Source organism: Macadamia integrifolia, chromosome 6 (assembly GCF_013358625.1).
Source record: "Macadamia integrifolia cultivar HAES 741 chromosome 6, SCU_Mint_v3, whole genome shotgun sequence".
In the NCBI taxonomy this organism is placed as follows: Eukaryota; Viridiplantae; Streptophyta; class Magnoliopsida; order Proteales; family Proteaceae; genus Macadamia; species Macadamia integrifolia.
Window position 1 is genome coordinate 24,469,241 of NC_056562.1, and position 22,812 is coordinate 24,492,052.

Below are 22,812 nucleotides of genomic sequence, written 5' to 3' on the forward strand. Positions count from 1 at the left end.
TGTAGAAAAGACTCCATTGAGCGAACGAGAGAGAGAGAGAGAGAGAGGGGCCATTTTCTTCTTTTCCATCTATCTTGCAACTCAGATACGCACAGTGGAACTGAACTTGATATTGGTTATTGGTTCTGCAAGTTTGAATCTGCAAAAATAGGGTTTTCTGCGCTACAGAAACCATTATTGGCTTCGAAATATATTGGTTCATTAACCCTAGTTTTTGTTTCCCCTTCCCCCCTATATAGTACTTACTGATCTTGGAGCTTTGTATATGAATTAGTGTTTTCAGGGAAATTAATCATTTTGATAAAGGAACGGGGTTTTATGTTATGCATGTTTTATACTATTCAGAAGAGTGATGTGCTTTTGTATGCCTTAATGTGAAAGTACGAAGGAGTTGTGTTAGGGTTTCTCTTTCTCCATGGGGAGCACCGGTGAGCCAGACCGGAAGCGCCGGCACTTGAGTTCGGTATCGCCCACGGCAGCTGCTGCTAAAAAGCAGCCTTTTTTGCCATTTTCGGAAGATAAAAAGGTACTTTTTTCCCCTCCAATCTGTACTCTTCATGAACATTCAGGTGAATTATCTGTTTTTATGGGTTAATTTTCATGGTATTGGTTTCACGGGATGGATTGGGTTGTCTGCCCTCATGGAACTATTATGCTTTTGCTCGTCGGAGGTCATTAGATTAATCGTAAGGTTGTTATACTGTTGTTAGTATGACGTGTAATTAATTCATCTGAAAGATTGTGTCTTTTATTTTAGACGTTCAGTGCATCAGTGTCTTTTATTTTAGACGTTCAGTGCATCACATCTGTTTTCGCTAACTTCTGCTTTCTTAATTTTCAGGGACAGAATGTTAATTTTGTCTTACTGTTTTTTGTCATGATGGTGGAAATACAAATAGATTGATAATTTTTTTTTTTTTTTTTTTTATAAATAGTTTCTGGTTGTAACCTTTGGATGCTTCTACCGCATGCATGTTGGATTGAGTGTTTATTCTGTGAAGAATTTTTGGTATGCTTGTAAAGGGAAATATAATAGTTTCTTTATTGTACCAGACGTGGTTAGTTGGCATTCCTCTTAGGTTCTGATCGAACGTTTCAGGTGGTACGAGTTTTATTAAATATGTTCTGTACATGTCTACTATTTTCTTACTACAAATTGATGTCAAGCACCTCCATGGAATTTTTCTTAATTAGTTATAACTATAGGAATATGGTTCGTATGCCCCAAAACCGAGGTTAAGAAGCAGATTTACCACGAATTGGGCATAAGAATCATCTGCATCACATAGGAGATTAGGAGACACATTTTGGCATATGAATTAGGGATTATCTCTTATAGTGCTTGCTGAGTCACCGAGATCTGAACTTATTTCACATATTTAAGGGTTAAAACCATGAATTAATCTTCATCCATTTTTCTTTTCCATTTTAGATTCCTGATAATTTTATTAATTTTTATTATTATTTCCTAAACTAGTCAAAATATCCATGTCGTACTTCAAGGAGTGCTAATGATGTTATTTTCTTTGGCCTTCCTCGTTACTCTTCTTGTTATTAGAATACTCAATTTGGGCATATTTCACCTTGCAATTATGAAACTCCTTGTGGATCATGTGAGTTGAACGAAACTCAATATTGGACAATTATAGAGGTGACTTGAAAAGCAGCTGCTATAATATTGACAAAAAAGAAGTTCTGTAGATGGAATGATTCTATGCATACATTCCTTGCTGCCAATGTGTTTTATATGCTTTTATTATTGTTATTATTGTTGTAATGTACGTATGTATGTATATCAGTCTATATGGCAGAAGCCATGTCACTGAGGTTTGAACTTATTTCACATATTTAGGGGTTAAAATCATGAATTGATCTTGATCCATTTTTCTTTTCCATTTTAGATTCCTGATAATTTTCTGAATTTTCATTATTATTTCCTAAACTAAGCAAAATACCCTTTTTTCATGTCAAGGAGTGCTAATGATTTTATTTTCTTTTGCGTCCCTCATTACTCTCCATATTATTAAAATACCCAATTTGGGCACATTTCCGTTCCATTTATGGAGGTTTTGGAAACTTTGCAACAGTGTGAATTGAACGGAACTCAATACTGGACAATTATAGAGGCGACTTGAAAAGCAGCTGCTGTTATATTGACAAAAAAGAAGTTTCTGTAAATGGAATGATTATATATATAGACAAATTTTGGCTAGAAGCCATTTATAGAGTGAGTATCAGAATATTGGGTCACTCGTTAGTGTTCATTCTTAGTAGAAAACTAGAACCTAGCCATTTGCCTTTGCTTTCCGGCATTTTGCGTTTCTATTTTTGTTTGGATATGGTCCGAAATCTCATTTTTATCTCCATTAAGACTTTGGAGGGGGATGTGAGCTTTGCCCATGAACATGAGGAATTTCAAGATAAATTGTTACATTTTGGATTATTTATTTATTTTGGGTGAGCAAGAAATATATTGAGAGTGGGCGAGCCTATGGTGCAATGATTAAGTTGCGCTATTGCAACATGTTGGTCACATGTTTGAAACTTGGAAAAAACCTCTTTTGCGAAGTAGGGGGTAAGGCTGCGTGCATTTATGCCTCTCAAATCCTATAGTCGCGAAAGCCTTGTGCATTGGTTGCTCTTAAGAAATATATTAAGAAAAGAGGACCTGATACATGAGCTCCCCCAAGAGCCAAGTGAGAAAGAAAAAGAAACTAAAACAAATACGAAGACATGGCCCTCAAGTAAGAGGGGCTCGGGTCATGGTACAGTGAGAATGGGAGGCCCCAAGAATCCACAATGTCTGTTCCTTGAGGTGTCAAGGCACTGTGAGGAATTAACAAAAAGCTTGCATCTAATGTTGAAGGAGATAGTGTCCCAAATCTGTTGGATGGAATTGGATTTATGGGTCCATAACCGTATGTTACGCTCTATCCAAATGTGGTATATGGCGGCACCAAGAGGAAGATTACCCACTGAGTCACAACGGATTTACCAACAACGGTCATATACTCATATCCACCCAATTCCATTCTCTATCAAAGGGAAGGATTCTTCTTCTCTGAGGCCATTATCTGGCAAGGAACCCTTTTCAGACAGCGGAGGAGAAGGGGCAAGCGAAAACACGGTGGTCCACATATTCAAGGGAGTTCCAGCAAAGACAGCAGTTGGGGGAGGCAAGAATCCGTTTCTGGATGAGGAAGGATTGCGGTGGAAGAGCGGGTAAGGGCCCGTTAAGCAATGAAGCTGGAGGTCTGGTGATCAGTACCATCATTCATTTTAGACCTCATGGTTGACATATGAGGAAAAATTTGGTTTTCGATTTTAAGAATCTTTTCTTTCCATCTTCAGACCCACGGCTTACTTCTCGCACAACTTCTTTGTCCCTACTCCAATTTTTTAAATCCTAATACTTTTGTTATATATTTATTATTTTTTGGGAGAGGAAAACATCTATTATATACAACCCCAAGACCCCCAACCTATGCTCCCAAGCTGAATGCCAGATTGGATCCAAGATGTAGCTACAACTAATCAACTTCTTTTCTAGTGTTGCTTGCTGGCTACATCCCTAATACCTGCTCTAATTAGAAGATAAATGGCACATCATGGCTTGCCGAGGACAGACGACAGTAGTTGAGCAACCCCAACCAGGGAAGGGAGTACTCATCTGCCATCTGGTAACCCAGCCATCTTTGCCCGCAATACCTTCAAATTCATGATACTCCAAAATACACAAATAACTACCAAAAATGTGACTCCCAATCCCTTAACCCCTGATCCTGACTGGGAAAGGGAGGAAAAAAATGTAAACAGAAAATCAGTTACCTGGCGCGAGATCTGTTGCCTCTCCCTCCTTGAAGTTTACTCTTGCGGATTACCATTTCGTAATCTGGTGCTGAATGAATATGCTTACTTCAGTGAGACCCTCTTCGCCTCTTGTTAGTTGATTCCTAAAATGCTTCTCCAAAGCTGTAAGGAGCTCTAACTCATTAGTAATCTACACAGAAAGTGGCTCTTAGAATTCTTGACTTGATTTTGTGAGCATTCCTGTTATATACTTTTCCTCTTCCAATCATCTATTGACCTAGTAGTATTTTAGTTCCCGGTTCAATGTCGTCTGTCTCAACATTTTCGAATGCCATAATCTCTATATTATCTACTATGGCATTTCTGCATGGCTGAAGCATACATTCTGCCTACCCTTATGGATTCTCATAGCCTCCCAACCTTGTTCGAAGTTTTTCTGCTTTAGTGTTTCTTAAGTAATTGATGCGGAAGAAAGACAATCTTTTCTTGATCTGTAACATCTGGAGCAGTAGCATGCTAACTGGATGATGGGATTTTGACTGTAATTGTAAATATTGCAATCTATATCTGGCTTTGTATGGGAAGATTCTCCCTTGCATAAGGTTCATTTCTTGGAATGAATTCTGCATATTATGTCCACATATCTTGTGATTTATTCATGACGCAAAATCTTGCGTACTCCCTTCTATTTTTCTCTTCTTCTGATAAGTAATTAGCATAAGTAAAGAGCAGGGACAGTCTTCCTGCAGGTTTTGTATAGAAAATCTTTCCGGAATGACCCTAAAAAATCTGCCATGTGGTTGCAGTCCCATAGAGACATACATGGGAGCGTATTTGTTTGAACTTGATATGAAATTGACACATGAATAGTACAGACCATATCCTGTCTTTCCAACTGTCAGAATTGCCACATCGTCTATCTACATGGTTGAAGATGGTGGGCCATTTAGGGGCCCTTCCTAAACAGGGGCATGCTTGACAGGTTTCTTCTTAAAGAGTGTGGGCGAAAAATCAATAATCTCTCGACGTTGGAAATATATATTTCTGCAGCTATCAGATATGTCTGTAATCAGTATGCTTGTATATTCTTTTACAGTTGGAGGACTAAGGATCATTAAATCCCTTGTGTGTGATGTCATTATATGCACAGGTTAATCATAATCTTTAAAGGCTTTTTCTTTTTTCTGTACGGCAGTCTCCCGTAAATTTCTTGCAAAATAAAACCTCGTTAAATCCTCTACACATGGCCCAGTAGACACCAACTGGACGTAAGATTTACTCTATACCTGTCAATAAGGAAATGCAGGATGAATTAAGAGCCGAGGAATGCTCTGCTTTCTTTTCAATGGAAAACATTTTATTGGAAAAATGGAATGCATGCAACGAACAACTGTTTCCATTATACTAATAGACTACTAGCGGACCAGCAATTGTGGAAGAGAGGGCCTACTGATCCTTTAAAACCCAGCAACTTCCTGTTTGGCCAACTTCACCAGAAAATTTATCAACTTTTTACACTCTAGCTTGCCTGATAGGATCGAAGACTAAAAGATGTTGAACATTCACAAAATAGATGATCTCTAAAGGAGGCATAGTCGATTCAGTTACGGGTTGTACGGTAGGGACTTTCTTTTTATTTGGTTATTGTTTTACTTTGGATTTCACTATACGTGCATGTAAGTGGAGTGGCTGAAGAAATTGCATGTTCCTTGTTTCTTTCAATGATTTTTACATATCTCCATATTTGTGTGTTTTGCCGTGGTTGGGGGTGTTTTTTAATTCTGATGACAAGGTTTACTTGGCTTTAAATATTTGACGTTCTTGTAGGGGTTGAATTTGGGAATTTTGTTATTCTCCCTCCCTCCCTCCCTCCCTCCCTCCATTTGTGGTGCTGCTATTTGTCTGTTTTTTCTCTTTAGATGTGTGGGTTCATGGTAGATTTAGTTGAGGTTAACAAGATTAAGATCTCATAACTTCAGACTCTTGGTCATCAACTTTTTTTTGCCCGGGGGGACTTTGGCTTATTTGCTTCTAATTTCCTTTGCTTGTAGATTGACACTGCTGTACTGCAATATCAAAATCAAAAGCTTGTTCAGCAGCTAGAAGCTCAGAAGGCTGAATGTTCTGCTCTTGAGAGTAAATTCTGTCAGCAGAAGGAGAAGCAATGTGATTATGATGACACACTGCAAGTGGTTAATAGGTCGTGGGAACAGGTACCTAGCATTTCCAGTTATCTTTTAGAACTCTGAGCCGACAGTGTGTTGATTGATGGAAAATTGGTTATGTTTCATTTTAACAGCTGGTTGATGACTTAGAATCCTGTTCTATTCGGATGAGAAGCTCAGTTGGCAGAAGAAAATGTGCGAGCCATTCTTCAGGTGAGGAATGCACTCTATCCTGGTAATGTTTGCATAGTTTGTATTTTCTGATAGGCTTCTCATAATGGCTATGACGGTTATTATTGTGCATGGCCTAGCTGTATCAAATGACTCGACCCTCCCCTTCCTTCTCCCACATTCCGATAACTATTGGAGTCACTAGTTGTCTTCCCCTTCTGTTTAATCGCTGTGGTTTGGTTCCTCAAATGGGCTGATTTGTGTACTAGATATTTTGTGAATTTGCCAGTGAATATTCAAAATGGATTCTTTATATCCTTGCATTTTTTAGAATATTGTGGCTATATACGTTTAAAACTCTTTAGTTTGGACAAAATAAACTCTGAATTTCCAGGTTGACTTTTTCTGAGCTTTCTCATATAGCTGTAGAATTGTGAGTTATTCACAGCTCTGATTTGAGCTGATTCTCGAGTTGAAATTCCTCATGTCCAAATTGCATAAGAATGAAGATAGGTTTTGGTACTTGTACTGTTTGCCCTGAAATAACATTTCTGTATACTTACTGCTGAATTCAACAGAACCTCTTAGCTGGTCCTGCCACTGATACATGTACCTTCCTCTCTCTATATTAGCAATTCCAGGCTTTGTTAGCATAATGTGGAGCATTGTCAAAGTTTAATGCTTGGTTTTGTTTGGATTGGTATTATGTTGATCAATATAGTAATGTAATATTTGTGCTTCATTAGGTTCGGTTTGAGCCATGGGATCTTGTCCTGAGTAAAAAGCTCCTATCTTGCCCCAAAAAATAAAAAACTATATCTTCTCTTTTTCTTGAAGGATTTTGAGTCTATGGACATTATTAGATTATTGTAGTAGTGAACTATATTTCAAGCCCTTGCTATTAACCGAGTTGATTTGTTAGATGAGAAACTCTAAGCTGGTCCCTTGTGGACAGGTCAGGTGTACCTATTCCACCGTTGGATTTTGAATTTGTTAATAGCTTGCGTGTGAATAAACATGGTGCAAGATACCAGAGCATTAGCATTTTCCTTCTGGTATCGTATTTACCTTCCATTCATAGTTGTCTGAGTTTTGCCAAGGGAATTGGGGAACAGTGATCATTTGATGCCAAACGTGGCGGGTCAATTTGTGCGTCTGGTGCCCATGTATTGTTTTTGATACTTGGTTATGGTTAATTGCTTTTGATGCAGTCAGGTCCCATGTATTGTCTAATTTTGTGGTTTTGGGCTTTTATTTTGTAATAATTAGGTCATGGGCTTATTCTTATAATGGGCCATGTAATAAGTGATGGGCCTCTACATGGGTTGGGTCTTGAGTTTTGTCTTTAGTTTTAAGTAGGATAAGGGAAAAAGCACGGTTGTATTGGTTGTATATTATGTATAGGAGTTCTAAATAATAGTGGGTCTTTCCTAGTTGTAGTTGGAGTATTATAGAATGAAATTGGTAACCAGTGTTTGGTCCCATGTCAATCATGACCTATGTAAGCAGTTTAAACAGGATTTATGAAAGAGAATGGAATATAATATACCGTTTGAAGAGTTAGAATGGATCTCTCGGAGGTTTGATGGGCATGTCACAGCTGTTCAAGGGGAATATTAGATTAATCTGCCTTGTATTCTTTTTTCAGGTTTTTCATGTTCTCTATCAATATGGTTTATTGTTTTCAACTTGACTGGAGTAGTACTTAAATCAAACACTACCAGTGGCCATTTTCACAATTTCTGCAACTCAGAAAGAGAGCCTCCAGTTGGTTGTGAATCTGACTTCTAGAATCAATTTTCTCACTCTAATCTTTATTCTGTAATGTCGTTTGAACTGACAAAGTTTCTGGTCAAGAATACTTGCCTAAACTCTTGATGTGATTTTTTAGCCTCCAATTGTAATTGACATGAATAGTTTCAGTCCTTGTATTTCTCAAATCCGAATTAAAAACTTTCAAAGCTGTCTCCTCTCCTTTGGTGCCGTTTGGAAAAACAATTCTGGTTGATCCACATCAGTGTTGGTGTGGGTTTTAACCAAGTAATGTGGCCTTCTGTTTCTCTGTACCATGGTTGAAGATGACCTGTTGATTCTGAAAACTATTTATCAATATGAGTTGAAGTACATGGTATTTAAAAAAATAGTCTTATTAATATGTATTGGGCAGTAACAATGTTTTTTGGGGGATCACAGCAAACTAATTAGTTTTTTTTTTCTTTAGTTTATTTATTAATTTGTAAAAGGGGGTTTTCTTAATCAAAGGTTCAATTTTCTTTTCTTTTTTTATTGACTTGTTTTTTTATTATTATTATTATGACAATTTTGCCTGTACACAGTCCAGTATAAAGAGGCTTCTCTCCATGGGAACCCTAATGCTGCCTTGTGGAAGATGACGTGGCAATTTCGACTGTTGGATAGACAAGGGACAGTCTGGATAAGAAATCTGTCAAATTTCAGACTCGGATTCAACTACATACTCCCCTGGTGTTGCTCATGGATGCCTATGGTACTTTGACCACTACTGTGTACTCTCCGCAGTCTTGAAGCTTTATGTTGCCACTTGGCAAACTCCGTTTGGCTGAAATTCGACATGTTAGCAGGGGATCTAGTGATCCACCTGTTCTCAAAATTTGGGCTCAATCTGATTATGTCACGAACAAAACAGTTGATTGTGAATGGAAGGTTCTCTCCACAGCCGTGAAGGAACAACCCTTTCGCCTTATTTTTATTGTTGTCATTATTTATATGATTTTTATACTCTGTTTGTTATGTACTCTAGAAGGGGTGCTGGTCTTTATTTGTTTTGTACACTAGGTGTTGTAGTTACTAGACTCCTTTTTTTTCTGTTATAATTATTATTGTGGTTTTCCATCAGAGGATCCAGTTACCTTGCATTTCTTGTTTTTGCAATTTCCAAGTATGATAGTTTTATTCATCATAGCTTGTCATTTCTATATGAGCTTCTTCTACTATTGGCTTTTTATGTGGTGTGCGATCTAAAGTTGCAAAGCTATTTTAACTTATGTGGCAGGTGGTGCATCATCGCCTGCTGAGGATTCTTTTGTGGAAAGACTTCTGGAGACAGGTGCAACAAATAGTTGTTCACCAAATGACTCCCTTAATAATTTTGAAGATGATAAACAAATATCTTGCATGAAGACTACAAAAATCTTGCAAAATATGCTAGCTGCCATTAATGACCTGTGGAATTATAAAGATGGACTTTCTGGGCCATTTCTGGAGGCATTTCCTGACGATGGTAAGATGTCTATGAGTAACTAGTTTACTTAAACAGTAGTCCCTTCTTGTATCCATTCTAAGTTTTGTATGCACTCTTGTTATTTCACTAGAGCACTGCAGACACAAGACATCTAATGACTTACTATCAGAGGTCAAGAACTTACGAGTGGCTCTAGGTGATCTTCATTTGAAGCACAGGAAATTGGCAAGTGAGGTGCGGTCCTGTCGAGATACCAATGCAAAGAATAAAGCTGAACTCAGACGTCTCACCGGTACTGCTCTTTTTGAATCATAACCATGTTCACTGTTTATGTAATAAAATTTGGAACTTCTTTTGTATTTAAAATTCTGTTTAAAGGACTATGTATTTAACATTCTGTTTAAAGGACAAAATGAGAAGATATCCATGTTCTTAGAGCTTGATGTCTATAATGTAAGGGTATTGAGAGATCGATAACCCCCCAATAATAATCCCAGAACTTTAATCAGACAAGCCACCAAACAAGAGAGAAATCAAGAATAAGATCTGTGAACAAAACCCAGAGCAGGGAAGAATTAAAGAACACCTGCGGCTGACTGGATATCTCAGATGAGACCCAAAATAGGATCGAAGTGGCCTGCTGTGGTGCTGATCAAAACCCTAAAAGGATTCTTGAATCAGATCTCAGGTTGAGGAGACCTAGAAGTTCTTGATTTTTGGAGCAAAATAGGAAAGTTTGAAGGAAGCTTGCTGTAGAAGATCCAAGCCACAGATGGTCCTCCAATGCTGGTCAAGTCTCCCTAGTAAGTCTCTTAGGCCCTCTTTGGTATCATTTTTCTTTTTGTATTTTTGTTCACAAAAATGGTTTTGGCTGTATTTGGTATCATTCGTGGAGCTTGTTTCTATTTAAAAAAAGTTGGTAAAACACAAAAATCAAAAAGAGATCAAGAGTCATTTATATGTGTTGGCAAAAAATGATTTTCAGTTATTTTTGCGTTGGACTTTAATTTGCATGTGCTTAAAGGCTCGATATGGAGGGGTAAAGTAGTCATTTGTTTTGTAATTAAAAATCCAAGCCCCTTGCTCCATCTTCTTCAGTCCAAAGTGGATAAAGAGAGTTATAAGAAAGATGGGTGAAGGGATCTCTTCACCCATTTATTTAAAAAACTATTTTGCACATAGAGATACCAAACTATTTCTCATAAAAAATCATTTTTGTTAAGTAGTTACCAAACCATTTTTATGTCTTGATAAAAAATGGTTTTCATTAATGATTTTTGTTAAGTGGATACAAATAAAAAGGAAAAATGATACCAAAGAGGGCCTTAGTCAATACTCAAAGTTAGAGCCTTAGCTGATGGCTGCTGTAGAGTTAGTTATGGCAGTTCTTGATGTTGAGCAAAAATAGGAAACTTCTGTGATTTCCAAGAACCAGTTGTGACAACTTCTGTTGGGGCTCTTCTCTTTGTCAATTGACTCCCTTACGGTGCTAATCAAACCCCCCAAAGCTGGGGTAGATCTGGCCAAGGGTTGGGGAGGCCTGATGGCTTGATTCCTGCTCAGAAATTCTCCAGATTTTCGCAGGGATTCTCAGATTCTATAGTAGCAGCACCTGTGGGTTGGTTTGGATCTTTGTAACAACCTTAACAATCTTTTAACTGACTAGCTAAATGACAGAAAAACAAAAGGAAGAAAGAGAATCAATGGAGGGTTGCAAGGGGGAAGAAGAAAGTGGTTGGATTGGGTATCTCACCCTCTCAAATAACAGCTTTCTCAGCCAAAGAGTTAACATTCAGGTTTACTAAATTCAACTAGTCCTTTTCATTCCATCGTTGGATTCTTTATAGGCTTTAAAATTGATTACAAAGTTGAGTGTTAAAAAAAGAAACTTGTAACAAATAGAAACTAACTACCTTTTCTAATAAGAGACAAATGAAATGAAATTAACTTAGACTCCTAAAAGGAAAATAACTTAAGACTTCTAGAAGGAAACTTAGTTACTAACTAGGAAACTAATTTGTCAACAAGACAAAAGGAAACACCTCCCAAATGAATGTGCTTGCTTGTTTAGAGATGTTCCCATGGTGTCATCCCTGAAAGAAGTCTATTTATGTGGAAAGCTGATGCAGATTTTCCTTACTTAGTTGGTTTGATTTGGGTGGGTATCTTCATTATTCAACCAGTTCTTTCTTGACCCCCCCACCCCAAAAAAAAAAAAAAAAAAAAGAAAAAAAATTCCAGTTCTTTGACTCAAAAGAGAATTCTGTGTATAGATTTTGGGATTTGTCAAAATCAGGGTTGTGGGACCCAGTTGGCATCTTACGGCTTCTTTTCCAGGGATATTATCTCCAGCTACAATTTTCCTATATTTTCTTAGAGCTCTTAAACCGATTTTGCACTCCATCCCACCCACCATGAGTGGATCTACTTGACGCACCCGGTTTTTCGCATCTTTCGCTCCAACCTTCTTCGAGCTCCTTCATATTCGCCCCTGCAACTTCTTAGGGTTCCTCCATTTTCGCCCTAATCTTCTTCGATCTCCTCCATTTTCGCTGTTGCTTCTTCGAGCTCGAGCTCCTCATCATCAACTCGATTCTGGTCAAGTACGAGGCCTTGAGCTCCTGATGTAACAAGGATGATGAAGAAGTTCAGAAATATAGGATGAGAGTGAAAGAAACCTCTCGCAATTCTCGATTGTCATCCTCATCCTTTTCTCCAGACTTTCCCCTCCCCTCCTCTATAGAAATGTCTCTGTGCAAAACAAATTTTGAGAGAAGAAAAGATGGTACCACCATACCCAATGGGAAATTTTGTCACCTTGGCTCCCATGTGGTATCTTGATATCTTATATCTGCAGGATTATCTATTCTGCAACTCTACAACTCTACAACTCTGGATGTCGAAGCTAGCTAACCCTTCATCCTTGTCTCTTGTTCATTATTTACTTTATTTCTCTATCAATGTCTTTGATTTGATTTTGATCCAGATCCAGATCCACTACCATCACTACCCCAAAATTACAAATTATACATCTTAGGAATAAAGAAGTTCGTGGCATCAAAAACCTTAAAATTATTCTATAAAAAAAAAAAGACCATAAATTATTGGAATCCAATCTAGAGAAGACAACAAAAGAGTACAAAGGAAAAAAGCACAGGAAGGAGGAAATGCTAATGATAAGGGTAACCATTGCCATCAGATTGGCTGGCCATGTTGTGGAGAAGTAGTTAGGCAAAAGCAGAGGAGGAGGGTGGTTCTTTACTTGGATAGCGAAAGGAATTAAAAAGATCTAAAGAAGAGAGACCAGGGAGAAGGGTATAGGTACCAAAAAGATAAATTGAAAAGGCCAATTGAGAGGATCTAGTTCTGTCTTCTCATTTGTCGCCCACATGCCATTTTTTATTTCCGTCTTCTAAATTGGGAGGATCTCGAAGGGGGCCTTCTTTGCTCAAACAGAGATTCGATCGATCTCCTCTGACTGTGGTTCCAAGGACGAAGAGCGAGAGAGGAGGAAGAGAGTGTGAGGTCGTCGGAAGAAGACCAGGGCGATGTTCGAACAGGACGACGAAGTAATGAACCTAAGAAGAAGAAGGGGGCATCGATGGCGAGGAGCTCGAAAAAGCAGCAGCCTAAGTGGAGGAACCTAAGACGTTGCAAGTGGCATGGGCAAAAATGGAGGAGCTTGAAGAAGATGGGAAACCAGCTGGATCAAGTGGATCTGCCTCATGATGGGTGGGATGGAGTGCAAAATCGGTTTAAGAGCTCTCAACCATGGATCTGAGCAAGAACAGGTGTCCATCGCTGAGTCCCTCACTGCAGGTCTCCGACAAATTTTCTCACAGCAGATGATTTTAATCCATGTTTGGGACTGCCAATACTACTAGAACAGAGCTGGGAAAAGGAAATAAGAAACAAGATGGAAAAGAAGATGAAAGAACTGAAGGAAAAAAAAAGGAGGAATATAAGAACTACTTGATAGGGAAGAGGAACTGAAACAGGGAGAATGAGAGAGGAGGGAAGAAGGAAGAACAAAACAGTCACGCGGCTCCACGTCCAGGGGCAAACTCAAAATCGAATTTCATTCAATCGTCAATCTGCATATCTATTCGATAGCTACAACATATGTAAACTTAAAAACTGAAGTTGACTAAGGAAGGAAAATGAAACAAACTTTTGTACTTATATAATCCCCAAAAATAGTAATGATAAAATACAAATTCCTAGAATAACCCTACCATCCTCCTATTGGACTTAAAACCTGGTTTAGCTCTAGTTCGTCTCGGTCTGGGTTTCAGATTAGGTCATGCTGGACCAGGCACGTGCAGACAAGTGCAACATCTCCCCTCTGTTTTCCTCATTTTTGTACTAAAACTGGTTTGGGCACCTTGGCACATAAGTCGACATGTTTGGGTGCTGGCACCTAGATGACGTGACAACTATTGTTTGAGATAAAAAGGGTATAACTTTTATGATGAAATTATGTGTCAGATGATTATGGGTTTTGAGCAGGTGAGAAAATGGAAGCTAGGATTCGGCCAACGAGTTTTGGCTTTGAAGTTGACATTTTTGTAGGTTGGTAAAGTATGGTGAGTTATATCTAGCCACTGGGTTATTAATTTTACTTTGATGGAGAAACCAATTAAAAAGTTGAAATTTCCCGAATAGTAGAAGGCTGAGGATATGATAGGTTTCTAGGATTTCAGGTACGTTTGGGTTAATTAGGTTTTGAATGGATGAAGAAAGGGTTGAAATAGGCTTTGCTACCTGGGTCGGATCCGAAGAGTTTCAACCAATACAGATGGAAATCTCCAGTCTATGGTTGGAAGAAATTGAGCTTAATAATGGCCATGGCTAGGGTGGTTATTAGAAACTAGAGTTGGGTTGGGATAATAGAGATTTTTTGGATGCATTAGGTAGAAAATTGGTGAAGTCTAGTTCTAAACATAAATGCAATAATGAGTTGCAGGGAATCTCGAAAATTAAAGTAGTAGGAGGGAAGATGAAGAATTAGGCACCAGCTGTTGGCTTATGGCAATTGCACTCTACAAGTAGTCCTGTGAAAACACCGTGTTTTCAAGAATCGGCTTATATGATCTGGATCATCCAAACTAGATTGGTATTAGATTTGGATGTTCAAGCCATTACACACTGTGGATCACTGGCAATCTTTGGATTTTACTTGCATGGATCAGCCAATCAGATCAATCTGGATTGTTGTCACTGAGGGATGATCTAATGTTTAATGCTGATCTTTAAATCCTTAATTCATTTGCACAAGTCATTGAAAATTCTCCGAATTTATTAAGCTCGACTGTTCTGACTGTAAGTAGTCATTAAACAGATGTACTCCCTTGGGATATTAACACTTTAAAAATTTATCATATAGTTTTTCTCGGGTGAATAAAAAATTCATTACCAAAGAAGGGAAGGGGAAGAAGAATATACAACCCCTAGGGGCAAAAAAAAAAGGGGGGGGGGGAGGAGGTCCCAGGAGTTGAGTACCTGCAACATCTAATAATTAATGAACTAAAGTAAATTACATCTCCAATGAGCAAACTGTTATACATGGATAAAAACTCAATAGTAAACCCAATTGACTTCTTGTGTTAAGAAGGATCCCATCTGGGCATTTACTAGGCAAGCTTCTGCATCCTTGATGATGCCAATTGATAATATTTCCCTTAGAATTCAGGCTTCAATGGTGGCTCCTATTATGGACTTTGAGTTAAGCTATTTCCTGATGCAGTTGCCTTGTGTTGGCTGGACCGGAATGACCCTTTTTGGAGGCCTAAACCAGGATGCAACCAAGCCAAACCTTTTTTCTGGTTGGGCAAGAGTTGGTAGGCTACATAGGAGATTTATTTCCATGTAATTTTTATTTTATTCTCTTTGTTTTCGAAGGTTGGCTGGATTACGTAGGTGATAGTTTCCATATTTTAATTTCCTTGTTTAGAGTAGTTTCTATTTCAGTTGGATTTCCATTGCTATATCTTTTCTTTTCTTTATAAATTGAAGATGTAATATGGTAGAGAGATCAGACTTGGATATTGAATGAGAAAGAATTGTAAGAAGATTGGATTTTGTGTGTTGTGAAGGCCTGCTGCCATGAACTCTTACCCCCTCCCACCTTTCTTTTCTTTTCTTCTTCTTCTTCTTCCCTTCTCCTCTTGGTGCGATTCTCTTTCTTTTTCCCTGTTCATTCCCTACTGCTACTGAAGGACTAGGGTTGGGAGAGATTTGCTCAGTCCCTTTCATTTCTTCTACTTTCTCTTTAAAACTTCCAGTGACGGTGTATCCAACAGATGCAATTCTAGCCCTAGTTTATTGGGCCCTGAAATCAACCCTGCTGTGTGTACCTATTTTCTAACCATTGTTGAATTTATTTCTACCGGAAGACCAAGATTCAGATATTTATTTTACCTCTGTATTTGGGAATTGGACTTGCAACTGGCTGCTTTCAAGTCGATCTTAGGTTAGGATTAAACCCCTAATTTTTCAGCCCCGTTGGATCCCTCTTGAAGGAGTTCGAACCCTCGACTTGAGCTCTGTTTTCCACCATAGGTCTTGGCTGGAGGTAAGGGATGACTGCTTCTCTCCACGATTTGGGTTTCTTTTTATTTTAGACCTTGTTTCCCATATTTCCCTCTCCTTAGTTCTTTATTCCCTCTTGTCCTTACTTTATCCTTAGTTCCAAGTACATCCTTTGCTCTATCATACAATTTATTCCTTCAACTTGTTGCTCCTACTGTGAGTTTTTCCCATATATTACGGTTCTGCCACCGCTTGTTACTTGCCATAAGTGCTAGATAGTTAAAGAATGTACATATTTTGCTATTGTTTACGATACTTAGTTTGGTTGATGTTGGGTGGGCCCAATAGCGATCCGAACTGGGTTTTTGAACCCTGAATCCACATCATTTCTTTTCCTACTTCCTAGTGACTTCCCTTAATCATTGAAAATTATCATCACTTTTCAAAAATTTTGGTCTTAATTCCATGAAATCATCTATTACACCAAACTGGGGAGATTTTCCTTTCTGAATGATGAAATGGTGAGTTATATTTCTTGACATCTGCTGAGATCCAATAGTTCTTAAACAGTGGTGGTACCAACGATATGACCCAATCTGAACAAGTTGCAATTATATAAAAGAGTTATTGATCAAGAAATAGTGACATTGTAATTATGGTGATCATTGTACAAAGTTTGATGCTTGCATCTCTGTTGGTGTTTCGTAGGAGAATTGGAGTGTACTATTACAGAGTTGGGAGAAAGCAACTCCAAACTGGCAACCCTGAAAGCCCAAAGGGATGCAGCACAAGGTGCATTCCTCCCTGTCTTAAACGTGGGTGGTAGACATGCTGCTGGAGATAAGATCAGAGATAAGCAGAGAGATCTTCAAGATATGGAGTCCATACTCAAGGAGTTGTCGGTAATTTTTTGATGCCTTCTTTTTGAAGGTGCACTTAGGATTAACTAGGCTAGAATGGGGTAGGTTTATATCTTGGTTTGAACCTCTGGACAGGATTTGGCTTCATCTCGATTGGTAGAACTCAAGAATCTTCACAAAGAAAGGATAGAAATTCTGAAGCAGTTATCTCATTTGCAGGTCAGTTCCTATTCCGAGTACCCATATCTTCCAATTATTTTGTGTGTTTAAAGTTTCTCCTGTCAATATGGTTCTTCATTGTTGTCTTCACTGGGTATTATTGCTTTAGCAGAATAGTTTGAAGGATGTGAATAAAATCTCCTCTTCCAATGCCTATCTGTTGGTAAGAGATCAGCTTGAAAAATCAAAAGCAGAAGTGATCCGGTATCAGTCCTTATTCGTGAAACTACAGGTGGTAACTGGTCGGTAGTTTTTTTGTTTGTGCTTGTGTTAGTCTTTCATTTGATGTCATGTTTGTTTGGTATTGCTGACTAGCTTCTTTAAACCTGAAACTATAGGTTGAGAAAGATAATTTGACCTGGTGGGAAAAAGAAGTGACCATGAAAGTTGATTTATCTGACGTTTTTCAAAGGGCTTCTGCAATCGTTGATTCTAGGATGGGTGCGCTAGAGAAGGAGATACAGAAACGAATTGATGAAAGAAATATTTTTGAGACTAGGCTGAAGGAAGTTTCAAGAGAACCAGGTATAAGACTCTGGGGTGTACTACCTGACCACATTGTTGAGAACCTCCTTCCCTTCTTTTCTCCTGCTGGCTATGTTGTTTCCTATCGCAACTTTGAAGCATCTATTGTATTTCAGGAAGAAAAGAAATCATTGCTGAATTTAAAACCTTGGTTTCTTCACTTCCCAAGGACATGGGTATCATGCAAAGCCAACTAAATAAATATAAAGAGGCTGCTTCGGAGGTTCATTCGCTGAGAGCTGAAGTTCAGTTTTTGTCCAATATTCTTGATAGGAAGGTTTGTACCCGTTATTGAAGCGAAAATATTCTGCTTGGTGGTTTAAGTTCTAAATATGTATCCTTTTGGGCAGGTAAATGAGTTGGAAAGTTTGTCTTGTCGTTCTGCTGATCAAAATGGTGAGATTGAGAAATTGCAGGCTGTGGTATGTTATTCTCTCAAGTATATTTATATTATTTATTTTTACTAGGGATGAAGTACCTGATTTAGAATTGAGAATTGCCAGGATGTCTTTTTTAATAATGATTGCCTTTTGAAATGCTTTAGTCCATTTTTGTTGTATGTCTTTAGAAATCCTTCTGCAGCCCTTTTCTGACTCACTTGCCTTTAGCTGGCTTTGCCAATACTACAGTTTTTGGGAGAGGGAGTGGATGCCCTACCGATTCCGAGGCGAGATAGAGGGATTTGTCCAGCCGGTTGGATGGAGGAAGAGGAGAGGTAGATGGAGGGGCTGGGCTGCATGGAAAACGGAAGAAGGAGAAGCTAGCAGCCATTGGAATTTCCCGTGAACAGTGCCAGAGTCCCACCAATTTGGTGGGACTTTGAAAGGGGTGGGGTGGAGGATACATTGGCAGATAGGAAAACCTGACATGCAGATCTTGTCTAGGAACTTTGCCACCCCAGTTAACCGAACACATGACTTTACCTTGTTTGTGGAAATAGTACAACTCTCTCACCCCTTAAATTCCACCTCTTTTTTGGTATTGGTTTGAGATGTCATATATGTAACGCGTAGTTGCAATGGAGTTCCTTATTTTCTTAGTTTTCCCCAATTATCTGCTTGATAAAGCCTCGGAATCCTTTTGCTTGCAATTTTAATTCTCTCTTTCATTTTAATTGAGTACTGTGCATTAGTTAGTTTTCCTTTAGTTGTATTTCCTTTATTCTTTCTTATTTAATGCGTCATATCCCTGCTGAATGTCTTAACATTGTTGCAGTATCACTTTGGTTCTTTTAATGTTGTTTTGCAAGTGTTGTGTTAATTAATTTTTCAAGTTTTTGACCGACTTCTGTGGATCTCCAGGTCCATGATTTGAAGGAGAGCGATCAGGAGCTAAAGTTAATTCTAGAAATGTATAGACGTGAATCCACTGATTCCAGGTTAGAATAAATCTGCGATTATATATCTGCTTAAGTATCTCTCTCTTGATAAATGAGTTTTAAAATTCAGCAGTTCCTTGGCTTTCCCTATCTAAGATTGCCATTGAAATGTAATTAAAATGACTTTTTTCTGCTGAGCAGTTGCTCTTCCTGTTTTCTGGTGGATCGTTTCTCTGATCTGGAACTGCAATAAGGGGGAAATTTTTTCCTTCTGAAAAAAAGGAAGTTATGGAATTTGTATCTAAATTAGAGATCATAACTAAACGATACACATTATACACTGGCACTTAGTAAGAAAATAGATTTTTTTTTTTTTGGGACATGTCATATTCATAAACCTGTTTTTGACCTGTAGTGTGAGAAAGAACTCTGATTATGAATCTGTTGTGTTAATATGCCGTTGACAATGCTGCATACTGTGCTATGGGTTGCCAATTCGTGATGCAGATTTACTTGAGATATGCTGCATATGAATTGTTTTGTATTTGGTTGATTTCTTGTTCAACCTGATGCCATTATTGTGGATTTGTTTTTTAAATGCAGGGACATCTTAGAAGCTAGGGATCTAGAGTACAAGGCATGGGCACATGTTCAAAGTCTTAAATCTTCTCTTGATGAACACAGTTTGGAACTGCGTGTCAAGGCGGCAAATGAAGCTGAAGCCATATCTCAACAGAGGCTGGCTGCAGCAGAAGCTGAGATTGCTGACCTTAGACAGAAATTGGATGCTTCTGGAAGGTTGGTTATTTCTTCTTCTCTCGACTTGTATGTAGTAAATATTATAGGCTTCCACATCAAGCACTACATTTTTCAGTAGCTATCTTCGACATGATAACTATAAATATCTACAATTGATAACTGTTTTTCGTATTTACTCATTCAGGGATATATCTAAACTCTCGGAGATACTGAAATCTAAGCACGAAGAAGGTGAAGCATATCTATCTGAGATAGAGGTTAGTACTTATTTCTTCTTTTTGTATGTGGTATGTCTGTTTTGTACTCCAGAGAGAAATAAACTGTAAGTTTGGCTTCTTTGCAGTCTATTGGTCAGGCGTATGAAGATATGCAAACCCAAAACCAGCACTTGCTACAACAAATCACAGAGAGAGATGATTACAACATCAAGGTGATAACATCTCTTTTAATTGAGGGAGGAATTTTCGCTCCTAGATGTGTCAACACATACTCTCTTATTCTGGCAGTGTCTTTTTGTTCCTGCCTTTGGCCACATGTGCTGGTGATGCAGCCAGCCTGCCTAGATCCCAGATTAGGAATCAAAGATCAGATTGGCTGCTTCACTGGCCCAGATGTGAAATTCATATGATCGTAATAACTTCTGGTTCCTCCATAAGATTCCATTTAACTTCTGGTATTAGTCTCTATCTGTGTCTATGTAGTAAAGTTAGTATAGATCAATGTTTGAAACCTGAACTGGACAGGCTTGGTGGTTGGTCCTTCTGTCCTTCCCAACAGTTTGAACATCTGATTGGTATATGCTCTGGTTCTCTGGGCAAGCGGCATAAAGGAACGCACCAATGAGGTGTGACTAAACGTTATCGTACATTAGAGGACAGCGATGTCTTTTCATGTGAGGAGAGAGATAGACAGAGAAGTGCTAGCGTACCCTACACCTGTGGTGCGGAGAACCGTTTCCCTTAATACATTTAATATGTAGGCTGTCATTAACTCAGAAGCATGGCTATACTGGTGAAGTCATTTGGTTTGTGGTGTTTGAGGTCTTCTGAGTCGAAATCTGTAAACTACAATGTGTATATAGAGAACTTTTTAACGTGAGATACGTTGCTAGATAATCGAATTGCTATCCTTCAGTGTTTTTTTTTCTTTTTTAATTCTCAGATTGACCAAGTGCAAATGTTGTAGCTGTGTTACAACCTGTACCATTATCAACCAAAATATCTTCTAGATTTTTTTTTGCAGTCCGTTCCCTTTGGATGAGATCAAGTTAATCTTTGACTTTGTGTCACTTATGTGTGTATATAGAGAACTTTTTAACTTGAGATAAGTTGCTTAGATAATCGAATTGCTATCCTCCAGTACTTCTGTTTTGATTCTCAGATTGACCATGGTGCAAATGTTGGAGCTATGTTACAACCTATACCATTATTAACCAAACTTTCAAAGTTAGACATGGGTACTAATGACAGATTAATCACTGCCACCCTCTTCTGTGTGACACATGATACGCACATATGGCACATCCCCATATCCTAAGATTTGGTTTAAGTTGATCTGACTCCCAAAACATACATGTAACTAGTCCTCGGACCTTTGCACCATAGATTACACCCATTAATGAAACACTTGTCTTGGCCTCGGTTTAAGTATCCAATTTTTTCTTCCCAAATAAATGTTCACCATACATTGTACCTGCATAATTCCACATACAATCCCCAGTTTTCCCAGAAATATCTTTTTTTATCTGATTGACTTCAAAAGACTCCTCTTTTTATATCTTTTTTTTTCCCCTCTTGATTGATTTCAAAAGATTCCTTTTTTCATTAAAGATCATTAAATGGGCAAACCCTCAAATTGATTGATTTGAGAACCAGATCAATTCTAATTCAGCATTTGTATCTCTAGAATGGCAAAGAACATAGATCCGGAGATTGGCACATGACCTAGCCTGTGGGTGACCTTTCATTCTCTATGTTGTTGGATAACTTAGAATTTTTTCTGTCAGTCATATAGGATTTTCAAAATTTTCCATAGTCAAGCCACATATCTTACATTGTCACTTCTAAGGTTGCAGTGGAGTTCAGCCTTCTGCATAACAGACGTCTTACCATTCATTCATAATTGGAATTATTGACAAATGCATAACTATTTAATGTGAATGCAATGCATCCCCCATTAAGTTGGGATAAGGTTATGGTTGTTGTTGTTGCAATGCATCCATGATATACGCTCACGTATGTGTTTATTTCATTTGGTTCCTTGGCTGCGCAACGACTTTCTCCCTTATTTCTCTTATGGAATGGACTTGATGTTTTTCATTCCTGATCCAGCTTGTTTTAGAGGGTGTAAGGGCAAGACAACTGCAAGATGCTCTCCTCATGGAAAAGCAAACCATGAGAAACAGGTTTCTGCAAGCAAATGATTCACTGCATTTATATGACCTGAAATCTATGCGCATTGAAGATCAGGTGTGATTGATTCTCTTATACTTAGAGCACTTTTTCCACATACAAGTGAACTCTAGTTGACTAATATATTTTCTTTGCAGCTGAAAATATACTCAGAACAGGTTCAGAAACTTACAGAAGATCGGCGGCATAGCTCAGCTGCTTTAGAAAGTACCCAAAAGAGATTGACAGATGTGAGGAAAGAATCTCAGCTGTTAAGGAGTTCCTTGGAGGAATCACAATCCAAGGTTGAGAGGAGCCGAGTCAGTGTTGCAGAGCTGCAGGTAGAACTAGAGAAAGAGAGGTATGAATTTGATGATGTGGTTCCCTTATGGCTGCCTTGCAGACATATGCTGTGAAGCTCATATGATCATTATTGAACAGGTTTGACAAGAAAAGAGTGGAAGAAGAATTGGACGTTGTGGCTAGGAAAGCTACACGATTTAGTGCACATAATGAGGGATCATTGGTTGTGGAAAAGCTTCAGAAGGAAATCAGAGAATATAAGGAAATACTCAAGTGTGGCAGCTGTCATGATAGGCCTAAGGAGGTAGGTATTCAGTTTTAATTTTACTGGATCCTCCTAAACATTTGGCTTTAGCAATAAAAGTATGCATCCTGTGATGATCATAATTAGGGGCACAGTTCCATTTTTGCAAGCTTTCGTGACAGACAAGCTATGCGAACGAGTAAAATAAGGATTGGTTGGATTTTCCAGTGCATGGTCTGGCAGAAATACGAATTCAACTGTCTGGGGTTTTTTTTTCCCTGGGGTGGGGTTTGTTTT

The 22,812-nt window shown here is 38.4% G+C and overlaps 1 protein-coding gene across 2 annotated transcripts in view; it reads left to right on the forward strand.

The window, feature by feature from the left end:
* Nucleotides 1-22,812, forward strand: part of LOC122081722 (E3 ubiquitin-protein ligase BRE1-like 1) — a 23,943-nt gene continuing 1,131 nt past the window's right edge. The window contains exons 1-18 of one of the 2 annotated variants that reach the window (XM_042648939.1): nucleotides 1-526; nucleotides 5,862-6,023; nucleotides 6,110-6,188; nucleotides 9,178-9,405; nucleotides 9,497-9,658; nucleotides 16,606-16,799; nucleotides 16,893-16,976; nucleotides 17,086-17,208; nucleotides 17,315-17,501; nucleotides 17,618-17,778; nucleotides 17,852-17,923; nucleotides 18,803-18,879; nucleotides 19,423-19,617; nucleotides 19,763-19,835; nucleotides 19,922-20,008; nucleotides 21,909-22,046; nucleotides 22,127-22,329; nucleotides 22,410-22,575. In XM_042648939.1, the coding sequence (XP_042504873.1) occupies nucleotides 416-526; nucleotides 5,862-6,023; nucleotides 6,110-6,188; nucleotides 9,178-9,405; nucleotides 9,497-9,658; nucleotides 16,606-16,799; nucleotides 16,893-16,976; nucleotides 17,086-17,208; nucleotides 17,315-17,501; nucleotides 17,618-17,778; nucleotides 17,852-17,923; nucleotides 18,803-18,879; nucleotides 19,423-19,617; nucleotides 19,763-19,835; nucleotides 19,922-20,008; nucleotides 21,909-22,046; nucleotides 22,127-22,329; nucleotides 22,410-22,575 (2,502 nt within the window). In that variant the 5' untranslated portion in view covers nucleotides 1-415. The remainder of the gene's footprint in view (nucleotides 527-5,861; nucleotides 6,024-6,109; nucleotides 6,189-9,177; nucleotides 9,406-9,496; nucleotides 9,659-16,605; nucleotides 16,800-16,892; nucleotides 16,977-17,085; nucleotides 17,209-17,314; nucleotides 17,502-17,617; nucleotides 17,779-17,851; nucleotides 17,924-18,802; nucleotides 18,880-19,422; nucleotides 19,618-19,762; nucleotides 19,836-19,921; nucleotides 20,009-21,908; nucleotides 22,047-22,126; nucleotides 22,330-22,409; nucleotides 22,576-22,812) is intronic. The other variant, XM_042648940.1, reaches the window with a different exon arrangement.